We start from the raw sequence: 26,982 nt of genomic DNA on the forward strand, positions 1-26,982 counted from the left end.
GGAGCTCCATGTGTTTGAGGGAGGAGCCTCATGTAGGGGAGGAGCTCCGTGTGTTTGAGGGAGGAGCTCCGTGTGTTTGAGGGAGGAGCTCCGTGTGTTTGAGGGAGGAGCCCTATGTGTTTTAGGGAGGAGCTCTGTGTGTTTAAGGGAGGAGCTCTGTGTGTTTGAGGCAGGAGCTCTGTGTGTTTGAGGGAGGAGCCTCAGTGTGTTTGAGGGAGGAGCCTCAGTGTGTTTGAGGGAGGAGGTCTATGTGTTTGAGGGAGGAGCTCCGTGTGTTTGAGGGAGGAGCTCTGTGTGTTTGAAGGAGGAGCCTCAGTGTGTTTGAGGGAGGAGCTCCGTGTGTTTGAGGGAGGAGGTCTATGTGTTTGAGGGAGGAGCTCTGTGTGTTTGAAGGAGGAGCTCCGTGTGTTTGAAGGAGGAGCTCCGTGTGTTTGAGGGAGGAGCTCCATGTGTTTGAGGGAGGAGCTCCGTGTGTTTGAAGGAGGAGCTCCGTGTGTTTGAAGGAGGAGCTCCATGTGTTTGAGGGAGGAGCTCCGTGTGTTTGAAGGAGGAGCTCCGTGTGTTTGAGGGAGGAGCCTCCGTGTGTTTGAGGGAGGAGCCTCCGTGTGTTTGAGGGAGGAGCTCTGTGTGTTTGAGGGAGGAGCTCCGTGTGTTTGAAGGAGGAGCTCCGTGTGTTTGAGGGAGGAGCTCCGTGTGTTTGAGGGAGGAGCTCTGTTTGAGGGAGGAGCTCTGTGTGTTTGAGGGAGGAGCCTCAGTGTGTTTGAGGAAAGAGCTCCGTGTGTTTGAGGGAGGAGCTCCGTGTGTTTGAGGGAGGAGCCTCGTGTGTTTGAGGGAGGAGCCTCATGTGTTTGAGGGAAGAGCTCTATGTGTTTGAGGGAGGAGCTCTATGTGTTTGAGGGAGGAGCTCCGTGTGTTTGAGGGAGGAGCTCCGTGTGTTTGAGGGAGGAGCCAGCTTGTCCTGATGCTTCTTGTTGTGTCTACAGGTAAATGGGCCTACGAGGTTCTGATCTCGTCCCAGGGTCTGATGCAGATCGGCTGGTGTACTCTCAACTGTCGCTTCAACCAGGAGGTAACTACCCTAACCCCCTAACCCCCTAACACCCTAACCCCCTAACACTCTAACCCTAACACCCTAGCCCCCTAACCCCCTAGCCCCCTAACCCCCTAGCCCCCTAGCCCCCTAACACCCTAACCCCCTAGCCCCCTAACCCCCTAGCCCCCTAGCCCCCTAGCCCCCTAACCCTAACACCCTAACACCCTAACCCCCTAATACCCTAACCCCCTAACCCCCTAACACCCTAACACCCTAACCCCCTAACACCCTAACACCCTAACCCTAACCCGGGTCTTTAGATCAAACCTTAAACCATCAGATGTCTGTTCTTTAAATCCTCTCATACATTCTTAAAATATAATCTAATCTGATGAGATGAGTCTGGAGACAACAAGACTATTCCATGTGTGATGGACATCCACATCAGACTGAAACAAGGACAACTGAAGTCTGAGGACAGAGAAGAGCTGGACAAAAGCAAAGACACATGACAGATGAGAAGATGGAGGAGACACCACAAACCTCAATGAGGACACTAGATTTAGTCTGAAGTAAAATAGTTTATAAACTGTACTGATGGACTGAGTAGCGACGTCCATTCCTGTTGTTGTTTGTCCTCAGACCAAAGACGGTGAGTTGTGTCTTTTCAGGAGGGAGTTGGAGACACTCCAGACTCGTACGCCTACGATGGAAACAGAGTGAGGAAGTGGAACGTGACGACCACCAACTATGGAAAGGTGAAACACGGAACCAAACATGTAAAGTTAAAGTGGGTTTGACCGTCTGTAACGAGCCGGTGTCTCTGTCCTCAGTCGTGGGCCGCTGGAGACATCGTCAGCTGTCTGATAGACCTGGACGAAGGGACCATCACGTTCTGCCTGTGAGTCTTCACTGTGTGGTTCATCTGGTTGATCGATAGATGAGATAGATGAGATTAATAATCTGAGTGTCTCGTCTCCGTGTCCTCAGGAACGGCCAGTCTCTGGGGACAGCCTTCACCAACATTAAGACGGGTCCAGGCGTTGCCTACTTTCCTGCCATCAGCCTCTCCTTCAAAGAGTCGGTCGGCTTCAACTTTGGCAGCAGACCTCTCAGATATCCTTTAAGACGTGTCCAGACAGGCTGAGAGTTAGTAACTGGACCAGAAGACACAACAAGACACAGGGAGGACGGTTCTGCTTGATCTCTAGATGAGGACGAGGATCAGAGGACTCAGTCAAATCTGAGACCTACAGGAAATATGACTTTAGAACCTTCAGATGACTTCAGAAATGTCCTCTTCGTTCAGAAACGTCCTCTCAGTTCAGAAATGTCCTCTCCGTTCAGAAATGTCCTCTTCGTTCAGAAACGTCCTCTCAGTTCAGAAACGTCCTCTCAGTTCAGAAATGTCCTCTCAGTTCAGAAACGTCCTCTCAGTTCAGAAATGTCCTCTCCGTTCAGAAACGTCCTCTCAGTTCAGAAACGTCCTCTCAGTTCAGAAACGTCCTCTTCGTTCAGAAATGTCCTCTTCGTTCAGAAACGTCCTCTCAGTTCAGAAACGTCCTCTTCGTTCAGAAACGTCCTCTCAGTTCAGAAATGTCCTCTCAGTTCAGAAACGTCCTTTCAGTTCAGAAACGTCCTCTTCGTTCAGAAATGTCCTCTCAGTTCAGAAACGTCCTCTCAGTTCAGAAATGTCCTCTCAGTTCAGAAACGTCCTCTCAGTTCAGAAATGTCCTCTCCGTTCAGAAACGTCCTCTCAGTTCAGAAATGTCCTCTCCGTTCAGAAATGTCCTCTTCGTTCAGAAACGTCCTCTCAGTTCAGAAACGTCCTCTCAGTTCAGAAATGTCCTCTCAGTTCAGAAACGTCCTCTCAGTTCAGAAATGTCCTCTCAGTTCAGAAACGTCCTCTCAGTTCAGAAATGTCCTCTCCGTTCAGAAACGTCCTCTCAGTTCAGAAACGTCCTCTCAGTTCAGAAACGTCCTCTTCGTTCAGAAATGTCCTCTTCGTTCAGAAACGTCCTCTCAGTTCAGAAACGTCCTCTTCGTTCAGAAACGTCCTCTCAGTTCAGAAATGTCCTCTCAGTTCAGAAACGTCCTCTCAGTTCAGAAACGTCCTCTTCGTTCAGAAATGTCCTCTCAGTTCAGAAATGTCCTCTTCGTTCAGAAACGTCCTCTCAGTTCAGAAACGTCCTCTCAGTTCAGAAACGTCCTCTCAGTTCAGAAATGTCCTCTTCGTTCAGAAACGTCCTTTCAGTTCAGAAACGTCCTCTGAGTTCAGAAATGTCCTCTGAGTTCTGAAATGTCCTCTCAGTTCTGAAATGTCCTCTTCATTCAGAAACGTCCTCTGAGTTCAGAAACGTCCTCTCAGTTCAGAAACGTCCTCTTCGTTCAGAAACGTCCTCTGAGTTCAGAAACGTCCTCTCAGTTCAGAAATGTCCTCTTCATTCAGAAACGTCCTCTGAGTTCTGAAAAGTCCTCTGAGTTCAGAAACGTCCTCTGAGTTCAGAAACGTCCTCTGAGTTCTGAAACGTCCTCTGAGTTCTGAAATGTCCTCTCAGATAAATGTCTGATCATAATGTCCCTGTGGTCTCCGTCTCCTCTGTCTTTGCTTCTTTAACCTGAGTGTGACCCACGTACCCCGTGGACGGCTACCTACCCCTCCAGGACCCCCCCTCTGCAGACCTGCTGAAGGCCCACAAGCTGCTGGGGTACATCAAGAACGTCCTGTCCACAGTCATCGACTCTCAGGTGGGTCAGACTCTGAGACGAGTTGTCCTGCTGACGTGACAGACGTGCAGACAGTCATGGTGTTGGTTTGTTTGTCCAGGAGGAGCGTCTTCTGGAGAAGGACTGTTCTATGTGGAGGCTTCATGGAGAACCCACCGTCCTCATCGCTCTGGCTCACATCTTCAACCACTTCGCTCCTCTCATGGTGAATCTGCTCCAGATGTTTACTACACAGCACCTCAGACACATCTGGACATGTCCTCTCTGTTCAGAAACGTCCTCTTAGTTTTTAATTCTCTGGATCAGAATCCAGATGTCCCCAGACTGACTGACTGAGTTTTAAAAGTCCTTTAATGTCCACACGATGGACTCAGCTGTAATAAAAGTATTTATACGTTATGAATGTTTCTGAGAGCTGCAGGGAAGTCAGCTTTAAGATAAATGAATGTCCTCTGTCTGTCCTCGTGTCCAGTGTAAAGTTTACCTGGTGGAGGACGTCCTGATGAACTTCCTGCTGGGGATTCTTGAGGGAGGAGGTTCAGTTGATGAACATCCGCTCATTCAGCAGCTCCTGGATCTGTTCTGGCTGCTGATGGAGGTAAACGTGATGCGTTCACTGACCGTCAGAAATAATGCTCCTCAGCAGCTATGTTTATTTATCTGCAGCCCTGACGGGTAGTTCAGGGTTTGACTTCCTGCTGTGGCGTCCATCTTGTCTGTAGGATTATGAAGTGAACGAGTGTCTGAAGCAGCTGATGATGTCCCTGCTGAGGGCCTACCGCTACTCCCCCATCATCCCAGACCTGGGCTTCCAGGTAGGACCCCGAGACGCTGAGCCTGTCCTCAGCCTGCTCGCACCTGTACTCACCTGATTCACCTGTTTCAGATTCACTACCTGCGTCTGACCACGGCCATCCTGCGTCACGAGAAGTCCAGGAAGTATCTGCTCAACAACGTCTTATATCCTTCAGCTGCTGCTTCATCTGGAAGCTGATGTAGAATCTGAATCTTTGTAAATCTGAGTGAACTTTAGTCCTTAACAGAGAGTCACGTTTGACGTCCTGCGCTCAGTCGTCTTCTTTTACATCAAGACTCCTCTCAGAGTGAAGGAGGCGGGGCTAGAGGAGCTCATCCCCACCACCTGGTGGCCCACACACTTTGATAAGGAGGTAAGTCACCAGCTGGTTCATGTCTCTGCTGACTGATCAAAGCTTTAACCGGTGTGAACAGACCAGATCTGATTCAGAATACGACTTGGTGTGAACAGACCAGATCTGATTCAGAATATGACTTGGTGTGAACAGACCAGATCTGATTCAGAATATGACTTGGTGTGAACAGACCTGATCTGATTCAGAATACCACCTAGTGTGAACAGAGCAGATCTGATCCAGAACAGACCTGATCTGATCCAGAATACGACCTAGTGTGAACAGGCCAGGTCTGACACCAGATCTGATTCAGAACAGACCAGATCTGATCCAGAATACCACTTAGTGTGATCAGACCAGATCTGATCCAGAATACCACTTAGTGTGATCAGACCAGGTCTGACATCAGATCTGATTCAGAATACGACCTAGTGTGAACAGACCAGGTCTGACACCAGATCTGATTCAGAACAGACCAGATCTGATCCAGAATACCACCTAGTGTGAACAGACCAGATCTGATCCAGAATACGACCCAGTGTGAACAGACCAGATCTGATCCAGAATACGACCCAGTGTGAACAGACCAGATCTGATCCAGAATACCACCCAGTGTGAACACACCAGGTCTGATCCAGAATACGACCCAGTGTGAACAGACCAGGTCTGACACCAGATCTGATTCCTTTCCCGTGAACGCTGTCAGGTTGAATGTTGTCGTTCAGGACGGATCACTGATGGTTGTTGATGTTTAGGGTAAAGACGAGCGAGATCCCAAAGATGAAAGTGCAGATGAACGACTGAGACGTCGAGCCTATGAGAGAGGCTGCCAGAGGCTGAAGAAGAGGATTGAAGGTCTGGAGAATGTGAACTTCCTTCATGTTATATGTGATTAAAGTATAATAAGTATATATATATATAAATATACAGTATATAAGTTTATAAAGAACATGTGAAGGTGACCTGAACTGTCCTCTGTCCTCCTCTAGTGGTGGAAGAACTGCAGGTTCAGATCCTGAGGCTGCTGCTCAACAACAAAGACAAGACCACGGTACAGAGATAGAAACATCAGTACTAGCCAGTACTAGTCTGTACTAGTCTGTACTAGTCTGTACTAGTCAGTACTAGTCAGTACTAGCCAGTACTAGACACGAGGCTTTGGTTCTGAATCATTAGAGTTGGTGTCTCTCCGTCTGAGTTGTTTTCTTCTTCTTCTTCAGGGAGAAGCTTCTCGTTACATTTTCCTCAACAAGTTCAGGAAGTTTCTCCAGGAGAACGCCAGCAACAGAGGGGTAAGACTCCCTGGACGGTGTTCACCGGCTTCACATGTGTCGTGTTTATCTGCAGGTGTAAACTCCACTTTCATTGAACTCCTTTACTCATCCTTAACTCATTTAACTAATCATGGAAACATCTGGGAGGACAGGCTGGGACAGGACCAGTATGACTGGCACCAAATTTATTCTGTAGCAGGACAACCACCCCAGACAGTCTGTGGTCACATCTGCCTAAACCTTTATCACTAAACCTTTATCACTAAGCGTGTTCCCTAAGCGTGTTCACTAAGCGTGTTCCCTAAGCGTGTTCACTAAGCGTGTTCCCTGAGCGTGTTCCCTGAGCGTGTTCACTGAGCGTGTTGTCTGTGTTGGAGCAGCACCCCACGGCGCTGTGTCCTCCAGAGTACATGGTGTGTTTCCTCCACCGCCTCATCACGGCCGTCAGAGCCTGCTGGGACGAAGGAGGCAGGAAGAGTCCGAGCAGCTTCAGCAGCGAAGGTACGAGGAAGCTCCTCAGAGAGTGAATGGGTCAGATGTGACGAGAACTAAAACATCTCTGTCTCCTGCTAGACGCCTACGTTCCTCCTCAGCTCTTCTACAACGGGAAGGTGGACTACTTTGACCTGCAGAGACTGGGAGGACTTCTGTCCCACCTGAAGAAGACCCTCAAAGGTCAGTTCAGGTGTTCAGGTGTCAGGTGGCGTAGCTCTGTAAATCAGACTGCACTTCGCCTTTATCCTTAAAACGATAAAATCAAATCTAGCTTTTAATCAAGTACCAGATCTAAGCAGCTCAGGCCACGTTGGTGATCCTCTGCAGGCAGGACGTCCAGGTTCCAGATGTGCCAGATGTTTAATGTGCTGTTTTTATCCACTAGATGATTTGGCCAGTAAAGCCAACATCATCATCGACCCTGCAGAGATTCAGGCCGCAACCATGGACGACCTGGACGAGGACGAGGAGGGCGGAGCTGCACAGGTGTGATCTGAAATCATGTGACTCGCTGTGGAGAGGTTTGACTTTCAGAAAACAAAACTCATCCCGACTGGAGACCTGTCAGCTCCCAGTTTAGACCACATCTTAGCTGACATGACACAGACACAAAGACATGGGTAAACATCGGTGCTAATGCTAACACCCTGTTAGCTCCACAGCTACACAGAGATGAGGGTTAGTTAATAGACGCCACATGTCTCTGAGAGCTGATCAGACGTCAGACCAGAACCAGTTCTGATTATAATCCGGTTTGTTGGTCTTGATCTTGTGACAGAGGCCGTTCGGTGCTGCGGCGATGGGCGGAGCTCTGGCCAGGCCCAGCTGGTTGAGTTCTCCCACTCTGGGTCGAGCCAACCGGTTTCTGAGCACGGCCGCCGTCAGCCTCATGACTCCCAGACGACCCCTGAGCCAGCCGGAGAAGGTGAAGGTCCGGACCCTGGCCGTGGAGCAACGCACCGAGGAGGACAGTGAGTCCCTCAACCCCTCACTGGTTACTGAAGACTGGCTGGGACGTCTGTACCCATGCTCCACACCTGGAGGCTCTTATTTTGTTAACTTCTTCCTGTTTCCTTCTCTTCTCTTCCACCAGTCGAAGGGAGCCATGGCAACGACGGCCTGTTGCTGGGGCGACCGCTGGAGGAGCCCGACCAGCCAATCACGGATAAGTCCCTGCTGGAGATCGTTGATGGGATCGTGATGATGTACAACCTGAGTGTTCACCAGCAGCTGGGGAAGGTGAGCTCACCGGTGAAGGTACCTGGACTCAGATCTGACCTGGACTCTGATGAAGGTACCTGGACTCAGATCTGATCCAGACTCTGATGAAGGTACCTGGACTCAGATCTGACCTGGACTCAGATCTGATCTAGACTCTGATGAAGGTACCTGGACTCAGATCTGATCCAGACTCTGATGAAGCCACCTGGACTCAGATCTGATCTAGACTCTGATGAAGCCACCTGGACTTAGATCTGATCCAGACTCTGATGAAGGTACCTGGACTCAGATCTGACCTGGACTCAGATCTGATCCAGACTCTGATGAAGGTACCTGGACTCAGACCTGATCCAGACTCTGATGAAGGTACCTGGACTCAGACCTGATCCAGACTCTGATGAAGGTACCTGGACTCAGATCTGATCCAGACTCTGATGAAGGTACCTGGACTCAGACCTGATCCAGACTCTGATGAAGGTACCTGGACTCAGACCTGATCCAGACTCTGATGAAGGTACCTGGACTCAGATCTGATCCAGACTCTGATGAAGGTACCTGGACTCAGATCTGATCCAGACTCTGATGAAGGTACCTGGACTCAGACCTGATCTAGACTCTGATGAAGGTACCTGGACTCAGATCTGATCCAGACTCTGATGAAGGTACCTGGACTCAGACCTGATCTAGACTCTGATGAAGGTACCTGGACTCAGATCTGATCCAGACTCTGATGAAGGTACCTGGACTCAGATCTGATCCAGACTCTGATGAAGGTACCTGGACTCAGACCTGATCCAGACTCTGATGAAGGTACCTGGACTCAGACCTGATCTAGACTCTGATGAAGGTACCTGGACTCAGATCTGATCCAGACTCTGGTTTGTAGGACTGGGTTCAGATGATAAAAAACGATGTCTTCTCTTGAATCTTATGGATAAATTCTGAGTCAGATCTCAGACCAACCAGGACAACTGGACCTGTCCAAAGTCTCATCTGATGTCTTGTCCAAAGTCTTGCCCAACGTTTCCACAGAAACCGAACCGGTCCAGTTGATCTTGTCTCCAGAGTGAAGTCTGAATCGAGCAGATTGAGGAGACCAGCAGCGTCCTGTGGCTCTGGTTGTTGTACGTTGGTTCTTCTTAAAACATGTTCTTTAGGACGCAGCTTCAAAACCAGCGTAAAGAAAGAGAGACGAGTTTCAGCCTGGAGACGATGTGTCTCTGAGAGGAGGAGCTGCCCTTTGAGTCAGACCTTGTGCTTCAGGCCGACCTTCATCCGGCTTCTGTGACACTTTAACACTTTTATTAGAAACGACAACATAGAAGGTTAATGCTGCATATTTTATTCATCTGAAGGAATCTGACCTTCACGACGTGTTCATGGAGCTTTCTCTTTGTTATCATTCCTCCAATCTAACGTCCTCATTGGTTCCAGAGGTTTGTGGTGTCTCCTCCATCTTCTCCCTCCAGTTTCTCATCTTTCAGGTGTCTTTGTCCAGCAGTTCTCAGTAGGGACGTCCTGATCAAGATTCCCCCAGTCCGATCCCAATCTTTTAACTTTCAGTATCATCTGATCTGGTCCTAAATGTCCTAGAGGTGGTCTCCTGTGTCTTCCTAAAGTCTTTCCTTGTCTTCTCCTAGAGTTGGTCTCCTGTAGCTTCCTAAAGTCTGTCCTTGTCTTCCTTGTCTTCTCCTAGAGTTGGTCTCCTGTAGCTTCCTAAAGTCTGTCCTTGTCTTCCTTGTCTTCTCCTAGAGTTGGTCTCCTGTAGCTTCCTAAAGTCTGTCCTTGTCTTCCTTGTCTTCTCCTAGAGTTGGTCTCCTGTAGCGTCCTAAAGTCTGTCCTTGTCTTCCTTGTCTTCTCCTAGAGTTGGTCTCCTGTAGCGTCCTAAAGTCTGTCCTTGTCTTCCTTGTCTTCTCCTAGAGTTGGTCTCCTGTAGCGTCCTAAAGTCTGTCCTTGTCTTCCTTGTCTTCTCCTAGAGTGGACTGGATTCAGTCCAATAAATCTTTCTGTCAAAGTTAATGTAGTGTGGAGAGGGTAGCTGGTACCTTGTGTCCTCTACTCCAGAAATGTCCTCTAAACCAATCAGGACATCCGTAGTCCTCAGTTGTCCCGGTCACAGTAGATCCAGAACAAAGACGACTGTTTTTCAGATCTGAGCTTCTAACTCGTTGGAGGAGATGGAAGATATTTAAGAAACTGCCCTGGAACATTTTATGATCTTTAAGTGAAGATTTATTTTAAAGCCGGTCGTAGCTGGTGGTCTGAATCCTGCTGGGGGGTCACAGAGGTCTAACTGTGGCTGTGTCTCTGCAGATGGTGGTGGTTTCAGACGACGTCCATGAATACGCCGTAGCCCTGAAGGACACGGAGGAGAAGATCGCTAGATGTCCCTCCAGAGTGAGTTCAGCTTCTACTGACCCACATGTTTAAAAATGAGAAGACACTGATTCTCCACCGACTTCTTTTAAACACTGTGTCACTGTTTTAGAGTTAATGGGTGGATCCAGATTATTCCTCGTGGTGTCCTAATGTCTCTCCAGTCCCTCTGACATATTCAGGACTTTATAAAAGCACCATCTCTAAAGGTTCAGACATGACGGTGTCTGGTGTTGACAGGTGACAGGTGTTTTCTGGTGTAGATGTAATAATAATAATAATGTCTGTTTCAGAGGGCGGACATCCTGGAGGAGCTCCAGAAGAGTCAGAAGGTGTTTGCAGAGAAGCTGAACCACCTGAGCAGGAGGCTGGCCTGGATCAACGCCACCATCTACTCCAAGGTGATCAGGCTGGTCTGAGGTGGTCTGAGGTGGTCTGAGGTGGTCTCAGGTGGCTGGTCCCATCAGGTAAAGTCTGACGCTGTACTGTTCCGTCTGCAGGAGAAGATGCTGGACGTCTATTGGCTGCTCTGTGTCTGCATCCGAACCATCGAACACGCCGACAACACGGGTTCTCTGTTCGCCTTCGCCCCCGAGTTCTACCTCAACGTGGCCATGAACGCCTACAGCGCCCTCAAGAACTACTTCAGCCCCGCCAACGGCATGGAGGAGCTGCCTGGTACGGTTCTGTCTGGAGGTTTATCTCTGACTGGAACCCTGGTTCCTCTGATTCATAACGACTGATACTGAGGAACATAAACACTTTTACATTATCCCCTCCCTGGCCACTTCATTAGGTACACTAGTCATTCTGATCTAAATAAAGTTGAGTTGAGAAGAACCTTCATGTTGTCACTAGTGTACCTAATGAAGTGGCCAGTCACAGCCACTGTAGTAAGATGATTGTTGATTATCTACGGACAAAGCGTCACTCCTGGAGGACTGGCTCATGTCCTCATGTCCTCATGTTGTCGTGTTCTCATGTCCTCGTGTCCTCGTGTCCTCATGTCCTCATGTCCTCATGTGCTCTACTCTTTCAGGCTATGAGGAGACTCTGACTCAGCTCGCTGCGATCCTCGCCAAACACTTCGCTGACCCTCGCATCGTGGGAACAGGTAACACGTCAACATCTAAACCCGACGTCTGCAGAGTTTCCTCCGAGCTGAACGTCTCGTTTCTGTCTCAGATATCAAAGACTCTCTGATGCAGGCCCTGGCCAGCTACGTCTGTTACCCACAATCCCTCAGGGCAGTGGAGAGGATCCCAGAGGAACAGTGAGTGTCTCCACCTGGTCCTCAACATCAAGACATTCAGTGGAGAAGAACCAGCGTTTAGATCCTCAGACAGCAGACAGGATGCTAATGTTAATGCTAATGCTAATGCTAGTGAAACAGAAGAAAGTGGTTTTACTTGTAACCATAGTAACACTTCACAACAAAGAAGGAGTTCCAGAAGGTCAGGGCTAACAGGCTAACAGGCTAACAGCTAACAGGCTAACAGCTAACAGGCTAACAGCTAACAGGCTAACAGCTAACAGCTAACAGGCTAACAGCTAACAGGCTAACAGCCGTTAGAATGAACCATCTCCATCTTGTTCTCCAGACGAGTGGCCATGATGAGGAACCTTCTGGCTCCCTACGAGCAGAGACCCTGGGCTCAGACCAACTGGATCCTGGTCAGACTCTGGAGGGTGAGAACACAACACAACAACACACACAACAACACAACACACATAACACAACACAACACACTAGAGCCCCATCCAGACCTGATACTCACCTGTCCATCTCTAAGTTCCTGATAAAAACCTAAACTCCCCGTCAGACACTTGGAGGAAACGTCTTCTACGAACACAACGCGTCCAGATGAGTTTGTCTCATCTTTATGCTAATAGATGCTAATAGATGCTAATAGAGACTCTGACGCTCTCTCCTCTGTTTTCCAGGGTTGTGGTTTCGGCTACAGATACACTCGTCTTCCTCACCTGCTGAAAACCAAACCTGAAGACGCCAACCTGCCCAGTCTACAGAGTACGTGTCTCCGTCGTGTCTCTGTTTCTACCGTCCATAAAGACGTCTTCATTTTCGTTCTGTACGCTTCAGAACGAATCGATGCTTCTTCTCTGAGTCCGTTCCTGCGGCTCCTTCATTTCTTTCATCAGTCTCCAGAAATAAATAGAGGCCTTGACTTCATGTCTACTCCAGGTTTATTTTTACACCTTTAATCATCAGTGGATCTCAGAGAGGAGACAGAACAGAGTTAGATGAAGACGACAACGAAGTCAAAATCTTTGTTGGCTCTTCAGAGCTCTCTACGTTTATATATAGACATGACTCAAAACATCCTGAAAGCAGACAAAGAGAGTGAAACACAAATATTATACTGGTGTATTTATTTATTCAGTAAAATGAGCCAATATTACACATCAGAGAGGCTCCTCCAGGATTAAACCATGTGTTCAGACTCAGGTGTGCTTCAGTTCCTGGTTTAGTTTAAATCAATCAGGTCTGAACGGTTAAAGAAGAACAAGATGAATGTTTAGGAACGGCCAAGTCAAAGTCCTGACCTTAATCCAATAGAAATGTTGTGGAAGGACCTGAAGCAAGCAGTTGATGTGAGGAAACCCACCAACATCTCAGAACTGAAGTGGTTCTGTTCTGAGGAATGGGCTAAAATTCCTCCAAGCTGCTGTAGACCACTGATCAGCTGTTACCAGAAACATTTAGTTAAAGGAGGTCACAGCAGATACTGGACACAAGGAGGACATGATATGTAATATTGGCTCATTTTAATGAATAAATTAATTAATTCACCAGTTTGTGTTGAGTTAGGAATCTCTGAAGGATGTTATGACTTTAAGCAGCTTAAACATTTCAAACTAGAAGGTCGTCGCTGACTCTCTGACGTGTCAGGTGATAATAAATGAGTTGATTTAATTCTGATCCCGAGTCTCTTCCACCTGGACGTCCTCTCTCTGCTGTCCTGCATGATAACTGACTGTCATCTTCTACCTCTTCATTGCATGCCTCTCAGGAGATCTGTCCATTGCTAGTTTCCAAAGTAAGTTCTTTCACCCTCTTTGTTTGTCTGTCTTCATCTGATCAGCCAATCAGTGATCAGAATGATCACATGACAGGAGGAGTTGAGACTCACGGACTCCTCCCCCTCTCCCAGCACTCTCTTCTCTCCATCTCTCCATCCCTCCTTCCTCCTCCTCTGTTCACTCTCTTCTCTCCATCCCTCCTTCCTCCTCCTCTTTTCACTCTCTTCTCTCCATCCCTCCTTCCTCCTCCTCTGTTCACTCTCTTCTCTCCATCCCTCCTTCCTCCTCCTCTCTTCTCTCCATCCCTCCTTCCTCCTCCTCTTTTCACTCTCTTCTCTCCATCCCTCCTTCCTCCTCCTCTGTTCACTCTCTTCTCTCCGTCCCTCTGTCCTTCAGGTTTTTTCTTTCTCTCTCGTCTCATTTCGTTTCCAGATATGTGAAAAGACTAAAAGGGAAGAAAATCTAAAACTAAATAAAAGTTGAATCGTCTGGGAGGAGACAGGTTTAGAAGACAGACCGTCTGTCTAGGGAGTGTGTAGTCTCCTGACCACCTGACCCGTCCTCTGTCTGTGATTGGTGCAGAGCCGTGTCCATCGTTGCTGCTGCAGAGACACATGGCCGAGCTGCTGAGCACCGACAAAGACATGGCCGCCTCGTTCCTCAACAGCGTCCTCAACCAACTCAACTGGGCGTTCTCCGAGTTCATCGGGATGATCCAAGAGGTGAGAGAGCAGCAGGTCCAGCTAACATTTATCTGAGGACAACCTGAGGACATTCACTGTATCTGACTGTAGACTGAACGTCTTACATGAACAGGAAACAACGAGGCAGTCACATCAATAACTGGTTTATATTCATTAATTAACACGTTAACACACGTTCTGATGATGCAGTAACACTGTGGAGAGAAAGAAGAATCTGAAGACTGTCCTGCAGGGGGCAGTAAGAGTAGAAGAAGAGGAAGTCCTGTCGATGGTTTTCTCTCAGCTTTAACTATAGAACCTTTAATCTGTGGATGTTTTTTATGAAGACGATCTCAGACTCTCAGACTCTCTGTTAGCTGTTGGCCTCTCATTTAAAGATGGTCGTTGTGTTGTCATGTCCTCTGTGAACATCTCAGACTGACGGTGCCTGTCCTCCTCAGATCCAGCAGGCTGCAGAACGTCCAGAGAGGAACTTCGTGGACACTCGTCAGCTGAAGGTAAGAACTCTGTCGCTTCATTTCCTGCTGCTGCTTCACTGTAAGAGCCCTTCACTGGCAAACAGCTGGGAGGCTTTTATTGTGAAAGCGGAAGCTGCTGAATTAAAGCCCCGCCCCCAGCGGCTCCAACAGGAAGTGTCTGTGTGTGATCCAGGTGTGTGCCACCTGCTTCGACCTGTCCGTCAGCCTGCTGAGGGTTCTGGAGATGACGGTCACTCTGGTACCGGAGATCTTCCTGGACTGGTCCCGTCCGTCTGCAGAGCTGCTGCTCAGGCGCCTCGCTCAGGTGATTCATGTCACTTCATATCTTCATCCCTTCATCACAGATCAGTAACAGGTAGAAATGAGAGCAGAGATAAAGACTCTGGATCAGTAACAGGTAGAAATGAGACTAGAGATAAAGACTCTGGATCAGTAACGGGTAGAAATGAGAGCAGAGATAAAGACTCTGGATCAGTAACGGGTAGAAATGAGACTAGAGATAAAGACTCTGGATCAGTAACGGGTAGAAATGAGACTAGAGATAAAGACTCTGGATCAGTAACGGGTAGAAATGAGAGCAGAGATAAAGACTCTGGATCAGTAACGGGTAGAAATGAGAGCAGAGATAAAGACTCTGGATCAGTAACGGGTAGAAATGAGACTAGAGATAAAGACTCTGGATCAGTAACGGGTAGAAATGAGACTAGAGATAAAGACTCTGGATCAGTAACAGTTAGAAATGAGATCAGAGATAAAGACTCTGGATCAGTAACAGGTAGAAATGAGACTAGAGATAAAGACTCTGGATCAGTAACAGGTAGAAATGAGAGCAGAGATAAAGACTCTGGATCAGTAACGGGTAGAAATGAGAGCAGAGATAAAGACTCTGGATCAGTAACGGGTAGAAATGAGACCAGAGATAAAGACTCTGGATCAGTAACGTGTAGAAATGAGAGCAGAGATAAAGACTCTGGATCAGTAACGGGTAGAAATGAGACTAGAGATAAAGACTCTGGATCAGTAACGGGTAGAAATGAGACTAGAGATAAAGACTCTGGATCAGTAACAGTTAGAAATGAGATCAGAGATAAAGACTCTGGATCAGTAACGGGTAGAAATGAGATCAGAGATAAAGACTCTGGATCAGTAACGGGTAGAAATGAGATCAGAGATAAAGACTCTGGATCAGTAACAGGTAGAAATGAGACTAGAGATAAAGACTCTGGATCAGTAACAGGTAGAAATGAGAGCAGAGATAAAGACTCTGGATCAGTAACAGGTAGAAATGAGAGCAGAGATAAAGACTCTGGATCAGTAACGGGTAGAAATGAGAGCAGAGATAAAGACTCTGGATCAGTAACAGGTAGAAATGAGAGCAGAGATAAAGACTCTGGATCAGTAACAGGTAGAAATGAGACTAGAGATAAAGACTCTGGATCAGTAACAGGTAAAAATGAGACTAGAGATAAAGACTTTGGATCAGTAACAGTTAGAAATGAGATCAGAGATAAAGACTCTGGATCAGTAACAGGTAGAAATGAGACTAGAGATAAAGACTCTGGATCAGTAACAGGTAGAAATGAGAGCAGAGATAAAGACTCTGGATCAGTAACAGGTAGAAATGAGACTAGAGATAAAGACTCTGGATCAGTAACAGGTAGAAATGAGACTAGAGATAAAGACTCTGGATCAGTAACAGGTAGAAATGAGACTAGAGATAAAGACTCTGGATCAGTAACAGGTAGAAATGAGAGCAGAGATAAAGACTCTGGATCAGTAACAGTTAGAAAGGAGAGCAGAGATAAAGACTCTGGATCAGTAACAGGTAGAAATGAGACTAGAGATAAAGACTCTGGATCAGTAACAGGTAGAAATGAGAGCAGAGATAAAGACTCTGGATCAGTAACAGGTAGAAATGAGAGCAGAGATAAAGACTCTGGATCAGTAACAGTTAGAAATGAGATCAGAGATAAAGACTCTGGATCAGTAACAGGTAAAAATGAGATCAGAGATAAAGACTCTGGATCAGTAACAGGTAGAAATGAGACTAGAGATAAAGACTCTGGATCAGTAACGGGTAGAAATGAGACTACAGATAAAGACTCTGGATCAGTAACAGGTAGAAATGAGACTAGAGATAAAGACTCTGGATCAGTAACAGGTAGAAATGAGATCAGAGATAAAGACTCTGGATCAGTAACAGGTAGAAATGAGACTAGAGATAAAGACTCTGGATCAGTAACAGGTAGAAATGAGACTAGAGATAAAGACTCTGGATCAGTAACAGGTAGAAATGAGACCAGAGATAAAGACTCTGGATCAGTAACAGGTAGAAATGAGACTACAGATAAAGACTCTGGATCAGTAACAGGTAGAAATGAGACTACAGATAAAGACTCTGGATCAGTAACAGGTAGAAATGAGATCAGAGATAAAGACTCTGGATCAGTAACAGGTAGAAATGAGACTAGAGATAAAGACTCTGGATCAGTAACAGTTAGAAAGGAGAGCAGAGATAAAGACTCTGGATCAGTAACAGGTAGAAATGAGACTAGAGATAAAGACTCTGGATCAGTAACAGGTAGAAATGAGATCAGAGATAAAGACTCTGGATCAGTAACAGGTAGAAATGAGACTACAGATAAAGACTCTGGATCAGTAACAGGTAGAAATGAGATCAGAGATAAAGACTCTGGATCAGTAACAGGTAGAAATGAGATCAGAGATAAAGACTCTGGATCAGTAACAGGTAGAAATGAGAGCAGAGATAAAGACTCTGGATCAGTAACGGGTAGAAATGAGAGCAGAGATAAAGACTCTGGATCAGTAACGGGTAGAAATGAGACCAGAGATAAAGACTCTGGATCAGTAACAGGTAGAAATGAGATCAGAGATAAAGACTCTGGATCAGTAACAGGTAGAAATGAGACTACAGATAAAGACTCTGGATCAGTAACAGGTAGAAATGAGACTACAGATAAAGACTCTGGATCAGTAACAGGTAAAAATGAGACTAGAGATAAAGACTCTGGATCAGTAACAGGTAGAAATGAGACTAGAGATAAAGACTCTGGATCAGTAACAGGTAGAAATGAGATCAGAGATAAAGACTCTGGATCAGTAACGGGTAGAAATGAGATCAGAGATAAAGACTCTGGATCAGTAACAGGTAGAAATGAGACTAGAGATAAAGACTCTGGATCAGTAACAGGTAGAAATGAGACTACAGATAAAGACTCTGGATCAGTAACAGGTAAAAATGAGACTAGAGATAAAGACACTGGATCAGTAACAGGTAGAAATGAGACTAGAGATAAAGACTCTGGATCAGTAACAGGTAGAAATGAGACTACAGATAAAGACTCTGGATCAGTAACAGGTAGAAATGAGACTAGAGATAAAGACTCTGGATCAGTAACAGGTAGAAACTCATCTGAATGAATGTGTCGTCCAGCTGCTGAACCAGGTGTTGAACAGAGTGACTGCAGAGAAGAACCTGTTTGATCGAGTCGTCAACCTCAGACTTCCAGGTAACATTATTCATTCATATTAAGATGAACGAGTGAACCAGTCTAGTTTCACAGGACTACTGATTCCAACTGGCCACTTCATTAGGTACACTAGTGAATCTATTGAACTGCAGCTTGTTCCAAAACATATCTCATCTCCACAGACCAGTCAGGTCTACATCACCTCAGTGCTGTACCTAATGAAGTGGCCAGGGAGCTCCAGCTCCTGTGTTTAACTAAAGCTCGGTGTCTTGTTCAGGTCTGGAGAGTGTGGACCACTATCCCATCCTGGTGGCTGTGACCGGGATCCTGGTCCGGATCCTGGTGGACGGAGACAGACAGGGGTGAGTCTGAACATCTGGTCTAACAGAACCAGACCGGTCATAGTGTCCTGAGGAGGAACCAGGATGTTCTAGTGTCAGGAGGAGATTATGTTCTGGTAGAACTGAGGATGACGATGGTGCTACTGATGGTTAGTAATTAGACTGAAGAGGAGGAAGAGGAGAGACGTCTGGATGAGGATGTGGTAAACTCCTCTGGTCTGTTCTTCATCATCTCATCGTTGTTTACAGTGAGAACGTCTCTTGTGTTCAGGGAGTGTTTGTGGTTTCAGTCTCCTCCCCTCACTGCTGCTGATGCTGCTGCACGTTTCAAACGCACCCTCTGATTTAAAAACACCTCAAAGAACAAACAGCAGGGGGCAGCAGGGGGCAGCAGATCAGTTCTCTGAGATCTGGTCTCGGTTTGTCCTCTACATATCTGACTGTCCTCAGACCACGAGGTCCTTTCAAGTTAAAAGCCTTAGAAACCCCCTGTCCTCATCGTGTCTCTGCTAATATGTCCACTCATCATGTATCGATCGGCCAGTGAGGAGTGTTGGTTTGTGTTAATGAAGCGTGAAGCTGTTCAGAGAACATGGAGCTGTTCTTGGTGGCTACATGCTAATTAATTGGAGGCTAGAGCAGAGAGACGCCTGCAGCACTTCTGTGAACTCACCTCATGTCCTGATGCAGCTAACAGCGTTAGCTACAACTCAGTTAGCATGGCACCAATCAGAGAGGGAAGTTCTCTGTGTGCTTTAGGTTAACATTAGCTCGGTTAAGCTAACGTTAGGTGGTTTAGCCTAATGTTGTTAAGGTTAATCTTAGCTGGTTTATGTTTACGGTTAGCTTATTTAGGCTAATTAGCTGGTTCAGGCTAATGTTAACTGGTTTATGCTAACGTTAACTGGTTCATGCTAATGTTAACTGGTTTATGCTAACGTTAACTGGTTCATGCTAATGTTAGCTGGTTTATGCTAACGTTAACTGGTTCAGGCTAACATTAGCTGGTCCAGGCTAATGTTAGCTGGTTTATGCTAACGTTAACTGGTTCATGCTAATGTTAGCTGGTTTATGCTAATGTTAGCTGGTTCATGCTAACGTTAGCTGGTTGAGCTATTGTTAGCTGGTTCATGCTAACATTAACTGGTTCATGCTAACGTTAGCCTGAACCAGCTAACATTAGCATTAGCTGGTTCATGCTAACATTAGCTGGTTCATGCTAACATTAGCTGGTTCATGCTAATGTTAGCTGGTGGAGCAATTGTTAGCTGGTTCATGCTAATGTTAGCTGGTGTAGCTAATGTTAGCTGGTTCATGCTAACGTTAGCTGGTTCATGCTGACATTAACTGGTTCATGCTAACGTTAGTTGGTTCATGCTAACGTTAACTGGTTCAGGCTAACATTATCTGGTTCATGCTAACGTTAGCTGGTTTATGCTAACATTATCTGGTTCACGCTAACGTTAGCATTAGCTGGTTCATGCTAACATTAGCTGGTTCATGCTAACATTAGCTGGTGGAGCTAATGGTTGAAGTGATGGAGGTTCGTCTCCTCTTCTGATTTGACTGCAGCTTTATTTGATGGTGAAAGTCTTCCTCTCTCTTCATCCCTCCATTTACTCTTTTAACGGCCTTGTCTCTGGAGTCCATGTGTCCATCATGTCTCTCTGTCCTCTCTCTGTTCACATCAGGACTATTAACCCCCCCCCCCCACGCCGTAGAGAATCAATGGTGCTAATTATTGTCCATTACCTCGGGCTGAGAGACATCAGCAGCAGCTTGCAGCCATCCACAGATTAGATTGAGACCGATGCTAATTAGCTTAGCTGCTCTGGGGACGTTGTTTTCTCCTCTACTGTGATTTTTATTGCTGCTTTCAGCTGCAGGATTCTCCTCCACATGAAACGATCAAACACTTGAAGCCCACCGTCTGTCTCACTTATTTATGTAGAATATAAACTTTTATAGAGAATGAAGACAAAGAAGATGAAGATTGTCTTTGTTAAATAAATAAAACTGTTCCCGGAGAGGACGAGACAAGTGACTAACAAAACTAAACATTTATCAGGCCGGGTCTAAAACGATAAAACCCTCTGAATAATCTTTTAAATCCTCTGAGTCAGAACATGAAGCTCTGATTTAAAAAGTCTGACGACAGAGAAGATCTGGACGAAGGCAAAGACACTAGAGGAAGAGACACTTTACGTCCTCCTTTGTCCTCCTGTCACTGACATCCTCCATCCTGTCTGTTGAGGATGGTTCAGAACGTACCTGGTCACACCTTGAGTCTCTGGACATTAGTGGACCATCAGAGAACAGGATCAGAACAGGTTCCTCCAGGTCCAGGTCCAGGTGAGGGACATCACCAGACTCTAGTCATGTGACCTTCAGGTGATAAAACCTAAACTCTCCACCAGACACGTCAGTAAAGTTCCTCTTTCTCTGTGTTTATTTGTGAAACATTAAAATTCAACATTCAGACTAAACATGTGAGTCGGTGCTTTGGTTTGGATGCAGGACGCTAAGTGTTAGCATACACTTCCCAGCATGCACCGCGTCAGCAGGTGGACTGATCAGCTGTGGAGGAGCTGGGGTGGCGTCCATCTTTTCTATCGACTGTCGGTCTGAACAAGCGTCTCCTCCGTGTCCCTCGTTGTCGTGGAAACGTTAAAGGTTCAGAGATGGAGGGGGTCAGATGGAGGAGTGGAGGGAGGTGAAGAAGATAGATGGATGGATCTGAGGGAGGAGGAGAAGAAGGGAGAGTTAATGGAGTCATTCATTCATTCATTCATTCATCGTCTGTAGCTGCCTGGAGCACCACGTTGTTAAACATGTTGTGGAGGTGTCTGCTGTGGTTCAAGCTGTGGTCCGCTGTGGTGTTTGAGGCCTGAGGCTGTTAACTTGAAAGTTTTCTGTAGATGAGTTTAATCGAAGCTTCTTTTAGAACCAATCTCAGATATTGATTCATTCTCTCTGTGGATGATTAAAGACTCTGGTTCTCAGAGTTTCTTCTTATTTACTCTGAGGCTCATGTTTGATGGGAGATGTTTTAGTCCTAATGGAGGAGGAGGAGGAGGAGGAGGAGGAAGAGGAGGAGGAGGAAGAGGAAGAGGAAGAGGAGGAGGAGGAGGAGGAGGAGGAGGAGGAGGATGTGACCCAGGACTCATGGTGTGTTCACACTACCAAAGGAAGGAGGTCACATGTGTCCCAGACCACCTCCACATGTGGACTGACACCAGATCAGTGTTCACACCTGGACCTGTTTAACCTGGACTCTAGAGACCAGATCAGTGTTCACACCTGGACCTGTTTAACCTGAACTCTAGAGACCAGATCAGTGTTCACACCTGGACCTGTTTAGCCTGGACTCTAGAGACCAGATCAGTGTTCACACCTGGACCTGTTTAACCTGAACTCTAGAGACCAGATCAGTGTTCACACCTGGACCTGTTTAACCTGGACTCTAGAGACCAGATCAGTGTTCACACCTGGACCTGTTTAACCTGGACTCTGGAGACCAGATCAGTGTTCACACCTGGACACTAGAGTCCAGATCAGTGTTCACACCTGGACCTGTTTAACCTGGACACTAGAGACCATATCAGTGTTCACACCTGGACACTAGAGTCCAGATCAGTGTTCACACCTGGACCTGTTTAACCTGGACTCTAGAGACCAGATCAGTGTTCACACCTGGACCTGTTTAACCTGGACACTAGAGACCAGATCAGTGTTCACACCTGGACCTGTTTAACCTGGACTCTAGAGACCAGATCAGTGTTCACACCTGGACCTGTTTAACCTGAACTCTAGAGACCAGATCAGTGTTCACACCTGGACCTGTTTAACCTGGACTCTAGAGACCAGATCAGTGTTCACACCTGGACCTGTTTAACCTGGACTCTAGAGACCAGATCAGCGTTCACACCTGGACCTGTTTAACCTGGACTCTAGCGACCAGATCAGTGTTCACACCTGGACCTGTTTAACCTGGACTCTAGAGACCAGATCAGTGTTCACACCTGGACCTGTTTAACCTGGACTCTGGAGACCAGATCAGTGTTCACACCTGGACACTAGAGTCCAGATCAGTGTTCACACCTGGACCTGTTTAACCTGGACACTAGAGACCAGATCAGTGTTCACACCTGGACACTAGAGTCCAGATCAGTGTTCACACCTGGACCTGTTTAACCTGGACTCTAGAGACCAGATCAGTGTTCACACCTGGACCTGTTTAACCTGGACACTAGAGACCAGATCAGTGTTCACACCTGGACCTGTTTAACCTGGACTCTAGAGACCTGATCAGTGTTCACACCTGGACCTGTTTAACCTGGACTCTAGAGACCAGATCAGTGTTCACACCTGGACCTGTTTAACCTGGACGCTAGAGACCAGATCAGTGTTCACACCTGGACCTGTTTAACCTGGACGCTAGAGACCAGATCAGTGTTCACACCTGGACCTGTTTAACCTGGACGCTAGAGACCAGATCAGTGTTCACACCTGGACCTGTTTAACCTGGACACTAGAGACCAGATCAGTGTTCACACCTGGACCTGTTTAACCTGGACTCTGGAGACCAGATCAGTGTTCACACCTGGACCTGTTTAACCTGGACTCTGGAGACCAGATCAGTGTTCACACCTGGACCTGTTTAACCTGGACTCTAGAGACCAGATCAGTGTTCACACCTGGACCTGTTTAACCTGGACTCTGGAGACCAGATCAGTGTTCACACCTGGACCAGGACAGATGTTAATGTAACGCCTCATTAAACTAATTCTCTCCAAACGTTAAGTCAGTCTCTGACCGACGTCATGTTTGAGAGGTTCAGTCCAAACACCTGAACGTGTCCTGGTCCTTTTTATCGAGGACACATCAGGAGGTAGCTGGAGTGGACAGCCAGGTATCCCAGAATGCATTTCAGAACCAGCGAGTCTGAGTGTGAAGTTCATGATAAACCGAGTCGTTGATGAAGAGACGTGTAGCGTCTGAGCGGTGGCAGCAGGACTCTGACAGAAGTAATAAATGTAAACCGGTGTGTACAGTGATGGATGGCTGCGTCACGCTGTTGGAGGCTCATGAATCTTTAATGGGAACACAGAAGAACCACAGAGCTGGAACTAGAGAGAACGTGGAACGTGGAACCCTTTAATCAGAGTTGGTAACTCGTCTTCCTCTGGTCATCAGCTGATGTCTCTGGACGTCTGATGACCAGAGAGAGACGACTCTAAAACACCAGCATGGATTGTTTATTGATCAGCTGGGCACTCGTTACCCTGTCGCCATGGTTACCCACATCGGTCATCTACTCCACATAAGAACACGTACATGCCAGCATCCGTTAGTGACAGTGAGAACACGTGTAGACCGGGTCGTACGTGTCTTAACGTTGTTCTCCACGTGAACTAAACCGCTCTGATGTCACTTCCTGTCGGGCTGAGGGGACAGGAAGTGACATCAGAGCTGATGAAGGTGATCAGATCAGGCTGTGCAGGTGCAGGTGCATAAATCAAACATATGTTAGAGGTGTTAATGAGACAGGACGGTGTTGGTGAAGGTGCTGCTCTTCGTTTTAACCTAAACCAAAAGACTACAAACATGGCGGCTGTTTGTCAGCGGTGCCAGAATAATGAGGCTCACAGAGCTGACGGTCCATTCAGAGGTTTATTGAGACACAGAGACAGAGGACAGGAGACTGGCGTGAGATGCAGTGGACACAGTGAAGACAAAACAAACACACCTGTCCTGATTGTCCCGTCTGTTGACTGAACATTCACTGTCCCAGACACGAAGTGGAAGAGAAAACACACGGTGACTTTTAGGAAGTTGTTCTCAAACAGACTTTTCATTTATTTATTCCTTTGTCTCTGCTCTGACTGGTGGTGACAGTAATCAGGTTTCTATTTTTACTCACTAAAAGCTCTTCTCCTCTAAAACACAGTGACAGCGCTACGCCGACTGGTCCGACACGATTAAAAGAAAAGGACTACAAAGCTACAAAAACATGGAGTCAGTCAGAATAAAGGCATCTGGAGCGGTTATTAAAGGTCTTAAAGGGACAGTACAGACATTAGAGGGACAGTACAGGCCTCAAAGGGACAGTACAGGCCTCAAAGGGACAGTACAGACATTAAAGGGACAGTACAGGCCTCAAAGGGACAGTACACGCCTTAAAGGGATAGTACACGCCTTAAAGGGACAGTACAGGCCTCAAAGGGACAGTACAGACATTAAAGGGACAGTACAGGCCTCAAAGGGACAGTACACGCCTTAAAGGGATAGTACACGCCTTAAAGGGACAGTACAGGCCTCAAAGGGACAGTACAGGCCTCAAAGGGACAGTACAGGCCTCAAAGGGACAGTACAGACATTAAAGGGACAGTACACGCCTTAAAGGGATAGTACACGCCTTAAAGGGATAGTACACGCCTTAAAGGGACAGTACAGACATTAAAGGGACAGTACAGGCCTTAAAGGGACAGTACACGCCTCAAAGGGACAGTACAGGCCTTAAAGGGACAGTACAGACATTAAGGGACAGTACAGGCCTTAAGGGGACAGTACACGCCTTAAAGGGACAGTACAGGCCTTAAGGGGACAGTACACGCCTTAAAGGGACAGTACAGGCCTTAAGGGGACAGTACACGCCTTAAAGGGACAGTACAGGCCTTAAAGGGACAGTACAGACATTAAGGGACAGTACAGGCCTTAAAGGGACAGTACAGACATTAAAGGGACAGTACAGGCCTTAAAGGGACAGTACAGACATTAAAGGACAGTACAGGCCTTAAAGGGACAGCGCTGCTAGGCTTCAGGCTCATGCTCGTCCACGTCCTCTCTGCTGCTATCTTTGGTGGGTTTGGTCCTGTCCTCCCTCCTGTCCTCCCGTCCCTACCCCGTCACAGTGCGGTGGTTCATGGCTGTGGGGCAGATTTGGTGAAACAGTGTTCAATCTCTGAGAATTGCACTTGGATGTTTGGTGACAACAGAAGTAAAGGATCGCGGAAAGCTGGAAGGCTGTGGGGTGGTTGTTGTGCTCAGGTCTGGTGCTGGGGGAGGAAGGTGAGGGGGAGGAAGGTGTGAGTCCTGTTGCTATGGCAACATAATGGGTGTATCTGAGAAGACGGAGATGATGGAGTCCGTCTCCCCGGCCCTGTGCCGCGCTGGCTCTGGCTCCAGGAGGAAACCTGGTCCCAGGTGTCCAGGCTCCGCCCTCAGCCTGCCGTTCTGCTGCTCTCTGATTGGCTCCAGAAACACCACATGCTTGTTGGTACTAACCTTACGGCCCGGGCCCTCAGTGGTCGCCGGAGGGGTCGGGGTGAGGATGGAGGACTGGCCACTTGCTGCGGTGGCGGCCTCATTCCCCGTGCTGGGCGTGGCCGTGGTGGGGGGCGGGGTCTTAGGCCAGGGAGGGCAGCGGCAGGGCGTCAGGTAGAGGTACATGAGGACCAGCACCAGGCTCACCACGCAGCCCAGGAGGGTTGTGAACCCGGTGTTGAAGGGCTCGTGAGCTTCGGCGTCGTGCTGCAGCGCCACAGTCACGTTAACTTCCCAGGTTTCGTTGCGCCGCCGCCGCTGGTCCAGCGCCATGCACCAGTAGATCCCAGAGTCTCGCTGATGCGCCGCCGCAATCTCCAAGCTGCCGTTGCTGAACATCTTGAGGGAGCCATTGTTCCCCGGCGGCACCACGTACTCCCAGTTGGGTGCGACCCACAGGAAGGTGACGCCGTGACCGGACAGCGAGGTGACACAATGCAGCAGCAACGGCTTTCCTGCCGCCACGGAAACGCTGCCCTCCTGCTCCCTCATTGGCTGGTTCGCTCCCGTCAGGTTACACTTTTCAAAGTAGCGTCCGTGTTGGAAGAACCTCACGGTGGCTCTCTGGATCCCAAACACCAGACAGACATGCTCCTTTCGGAAGAACCGGACCGAGTCGTAACCTTTCTGGTCCCAGAACCGGAACAGGTTGTACATGGAGCACTCGCACACCAGGGAGTTGTTGTGGAGGTAGAGACCCTCCTGCACTGAGAGGGGCAGGTTTGATATATCCTCCAGGGGCAGTTTGGGCATGCGGTTGGAGGACAGGTCCAGCAGGGACAGGTGGGGGTGGCTGTGCTTCTGGATGGAGAAGAAGGGAAAGTCAGTGAGGCGGTTGTGGCTGAGGTAGGCCTTGTGGAGGTTTCTCAGTCCGGCCAGGGCTCTGCTCTCCACCTGCACGATCCGGTTGTTGAACAGCAGCAGCTCCTCCAATCCCTGCAGCTCCAGGAAGTAGTGCTGCTCCAGGACACGAAGCTGATTGGACGACAGGTCCAGGTGTCGGAGCAGAGTCCCAGAGGAGTTGGTGAACGCCCCGGGGTGGATGTTGCTCAGCTGGTTGTGCGCCAGGCGGAGCGTCTCCAGTCGAGGAAGTCCTTCAAAGCTGCCGGCGTCCAGCTGCACGATGCGGTTGTGGCTGAGGTCCAGAGTGATGGCAGAGACCGGCATCTCCCCGGGGACCTGGTCCATACCCAGACCGGTGCAGCTCAATATGTCTGAGGCACAGAGGCACCCGGCCGCCCGGGACGAGCCCTGAGACGAGCAGACGGCGGCCTGGACCGGTTTCAGACAGACCAGCAGCACAATCAGACCAGAGATCATGG

At 47.9% G+C, this 26,982-nt stretch overlaps 2 protein-coding genes across 3 annotated transcripts in view; one reads left to right on the top strand and one right to left on the bottom strand.

The window, feature by feature from the left end:
- The window catches only part of rnf123 (ring finger protein 123), a 56,729-nt gene that overhangs the window by 4,043 nt on the left and 25,704 nt on the right, over positions 1 to 26,982 (top strand). For both annotated transcript variants that reach the window (XM_084543037.1, XM_084543038.1), the window contains 30 exons: positions 984 to 1,069; positions 1,705 to 1,791; positions 1,867 to 1,934; positions 2,024 to 2,149; positions 3,667 to 3,781; positions 3,861 to 3,965; positions 4,233 to 4,358; positions 4,483 to 4,575; positions 4,647 to 4,720; positions 4,812 to 4,929; positions 5,667 to 5,766; positions 5,901 to 5,962; positions 6,132 to 6,203; positions 6,566 to 6,686; positions 6,759 to 6,860; positions 7,066 to 7,166; positions 7,459 to 7,651; positions 7,774 to 7,919; positions 10,215 to 10,298; positions 10,571 to 10,678; positions 10,778 to 10,955; positions 11,317 to 11,391; positions 11,463 to 11,550; positions 11,879 to 11,966; positions 12,222 to 12,306; positions 13,902 to 14,041; positions 14,464 to 14,520; positions 14,675 to 14,806; positions 17,957 to 18,032; positions 18,271 to 18,355. In XM_084543037.1, coding sequence (XP_084399163.1) covers positions 984 to 1,069; positions 1,705 to 1,791; positions 1,867 to 1,934; positions 2,024 to 2,149; positions 3,667 to 3,781; positions 3,861 to 3,965; positions 4,233 to 4,358; positions 4,483 to 4,575; positions 4,647 to 4,720; positions 4,812 to 4,929; positions 5,667 to 5,766; positions 5,901 to 5,962; positions 6,132 to 6,203; positions 6,566 to 6,686; positions 6,759 to 6,860; positions 7,066 to 7,166; positions 7,459 to 7,651; positions 7,774 to 7,919; positions 10,215 to 10,298; positions 10,571 to 10,678; positions 10,778 to 10,955; positions 11,317 to 11,391; positions 11,463 to 11,550; positions 11,879 to 11,966; positions 12,222 to 12,306; positions 13,902 to 14,041; positions 14,464 to 14,520; positions 14,675 to 14,806; positions 17,957 to 18,032; positions 18,271 to 18,355 — 3,091 coding nt within the window. The remainder of the gene's footprint in view (positions 1 to 983; positions 1,070 to 1,704; positions 1,792 to 1,866; positions 1,935 to 2,023; positions 2,150 to 3,666; positions 3,782 to 3,860; positions 3,966 to 4,232; positions 4,359 to 4,482; positions 4,576 to 4,646; positions 4,721 to 4,811; positions 4,930 to 5,666; positions 5,767 to 5,900; positions 5,963 to 6,131; positions 6,204 to 6,565; positions 6,687 to 6,758; positions 6,861 to 7,065; positions 7,167 to 7,458; positions 7,652 to 7,773; positions 7,920 to 10,214; positions 10,299 to 10,570; positions 10,679 to 10,777; positions 10,956 to 11,316; positions 11,392 to 11,462; positions 11,551 to 11,878; positions 11,967 to 12,221; positions 12,307 to 13,901; positions 14,042 to 14,463; positions 14,521 to 14,674; positions 14,807 to 17,956; positions 18,033 to 18,270; positions 18,356 to 26,982) is intronic.
- On the bottom strand, positions 25,436 to 26,980 carry amigo3 (adhesion molecule with Ig-like domain 3; the record flags this gene model as incomplete). The annotated part of the gene is made up of 1 exon (XM_084542045.1): positions 25,436 to 26,980. One exon carries the CDS (start codon positions 26,978 to 26,980, stop codon positions 25,436 to 25,438), a length of 1,545 nt encoding a protein of 514 aa, XP_084398171.1.

Source organism: Chelon labrosus (assembly GCF_963514085.1).
Source record: "Chelon labrosus genome assembly, chromosome: 4".
NCBI classification, from domain to species: domain Eukaryota; kingdom Metazoa; phylum Chordata; class Actinopteri; order Mugiliformes; family Mugilidae; genus Chelon; species Chelon labrosus.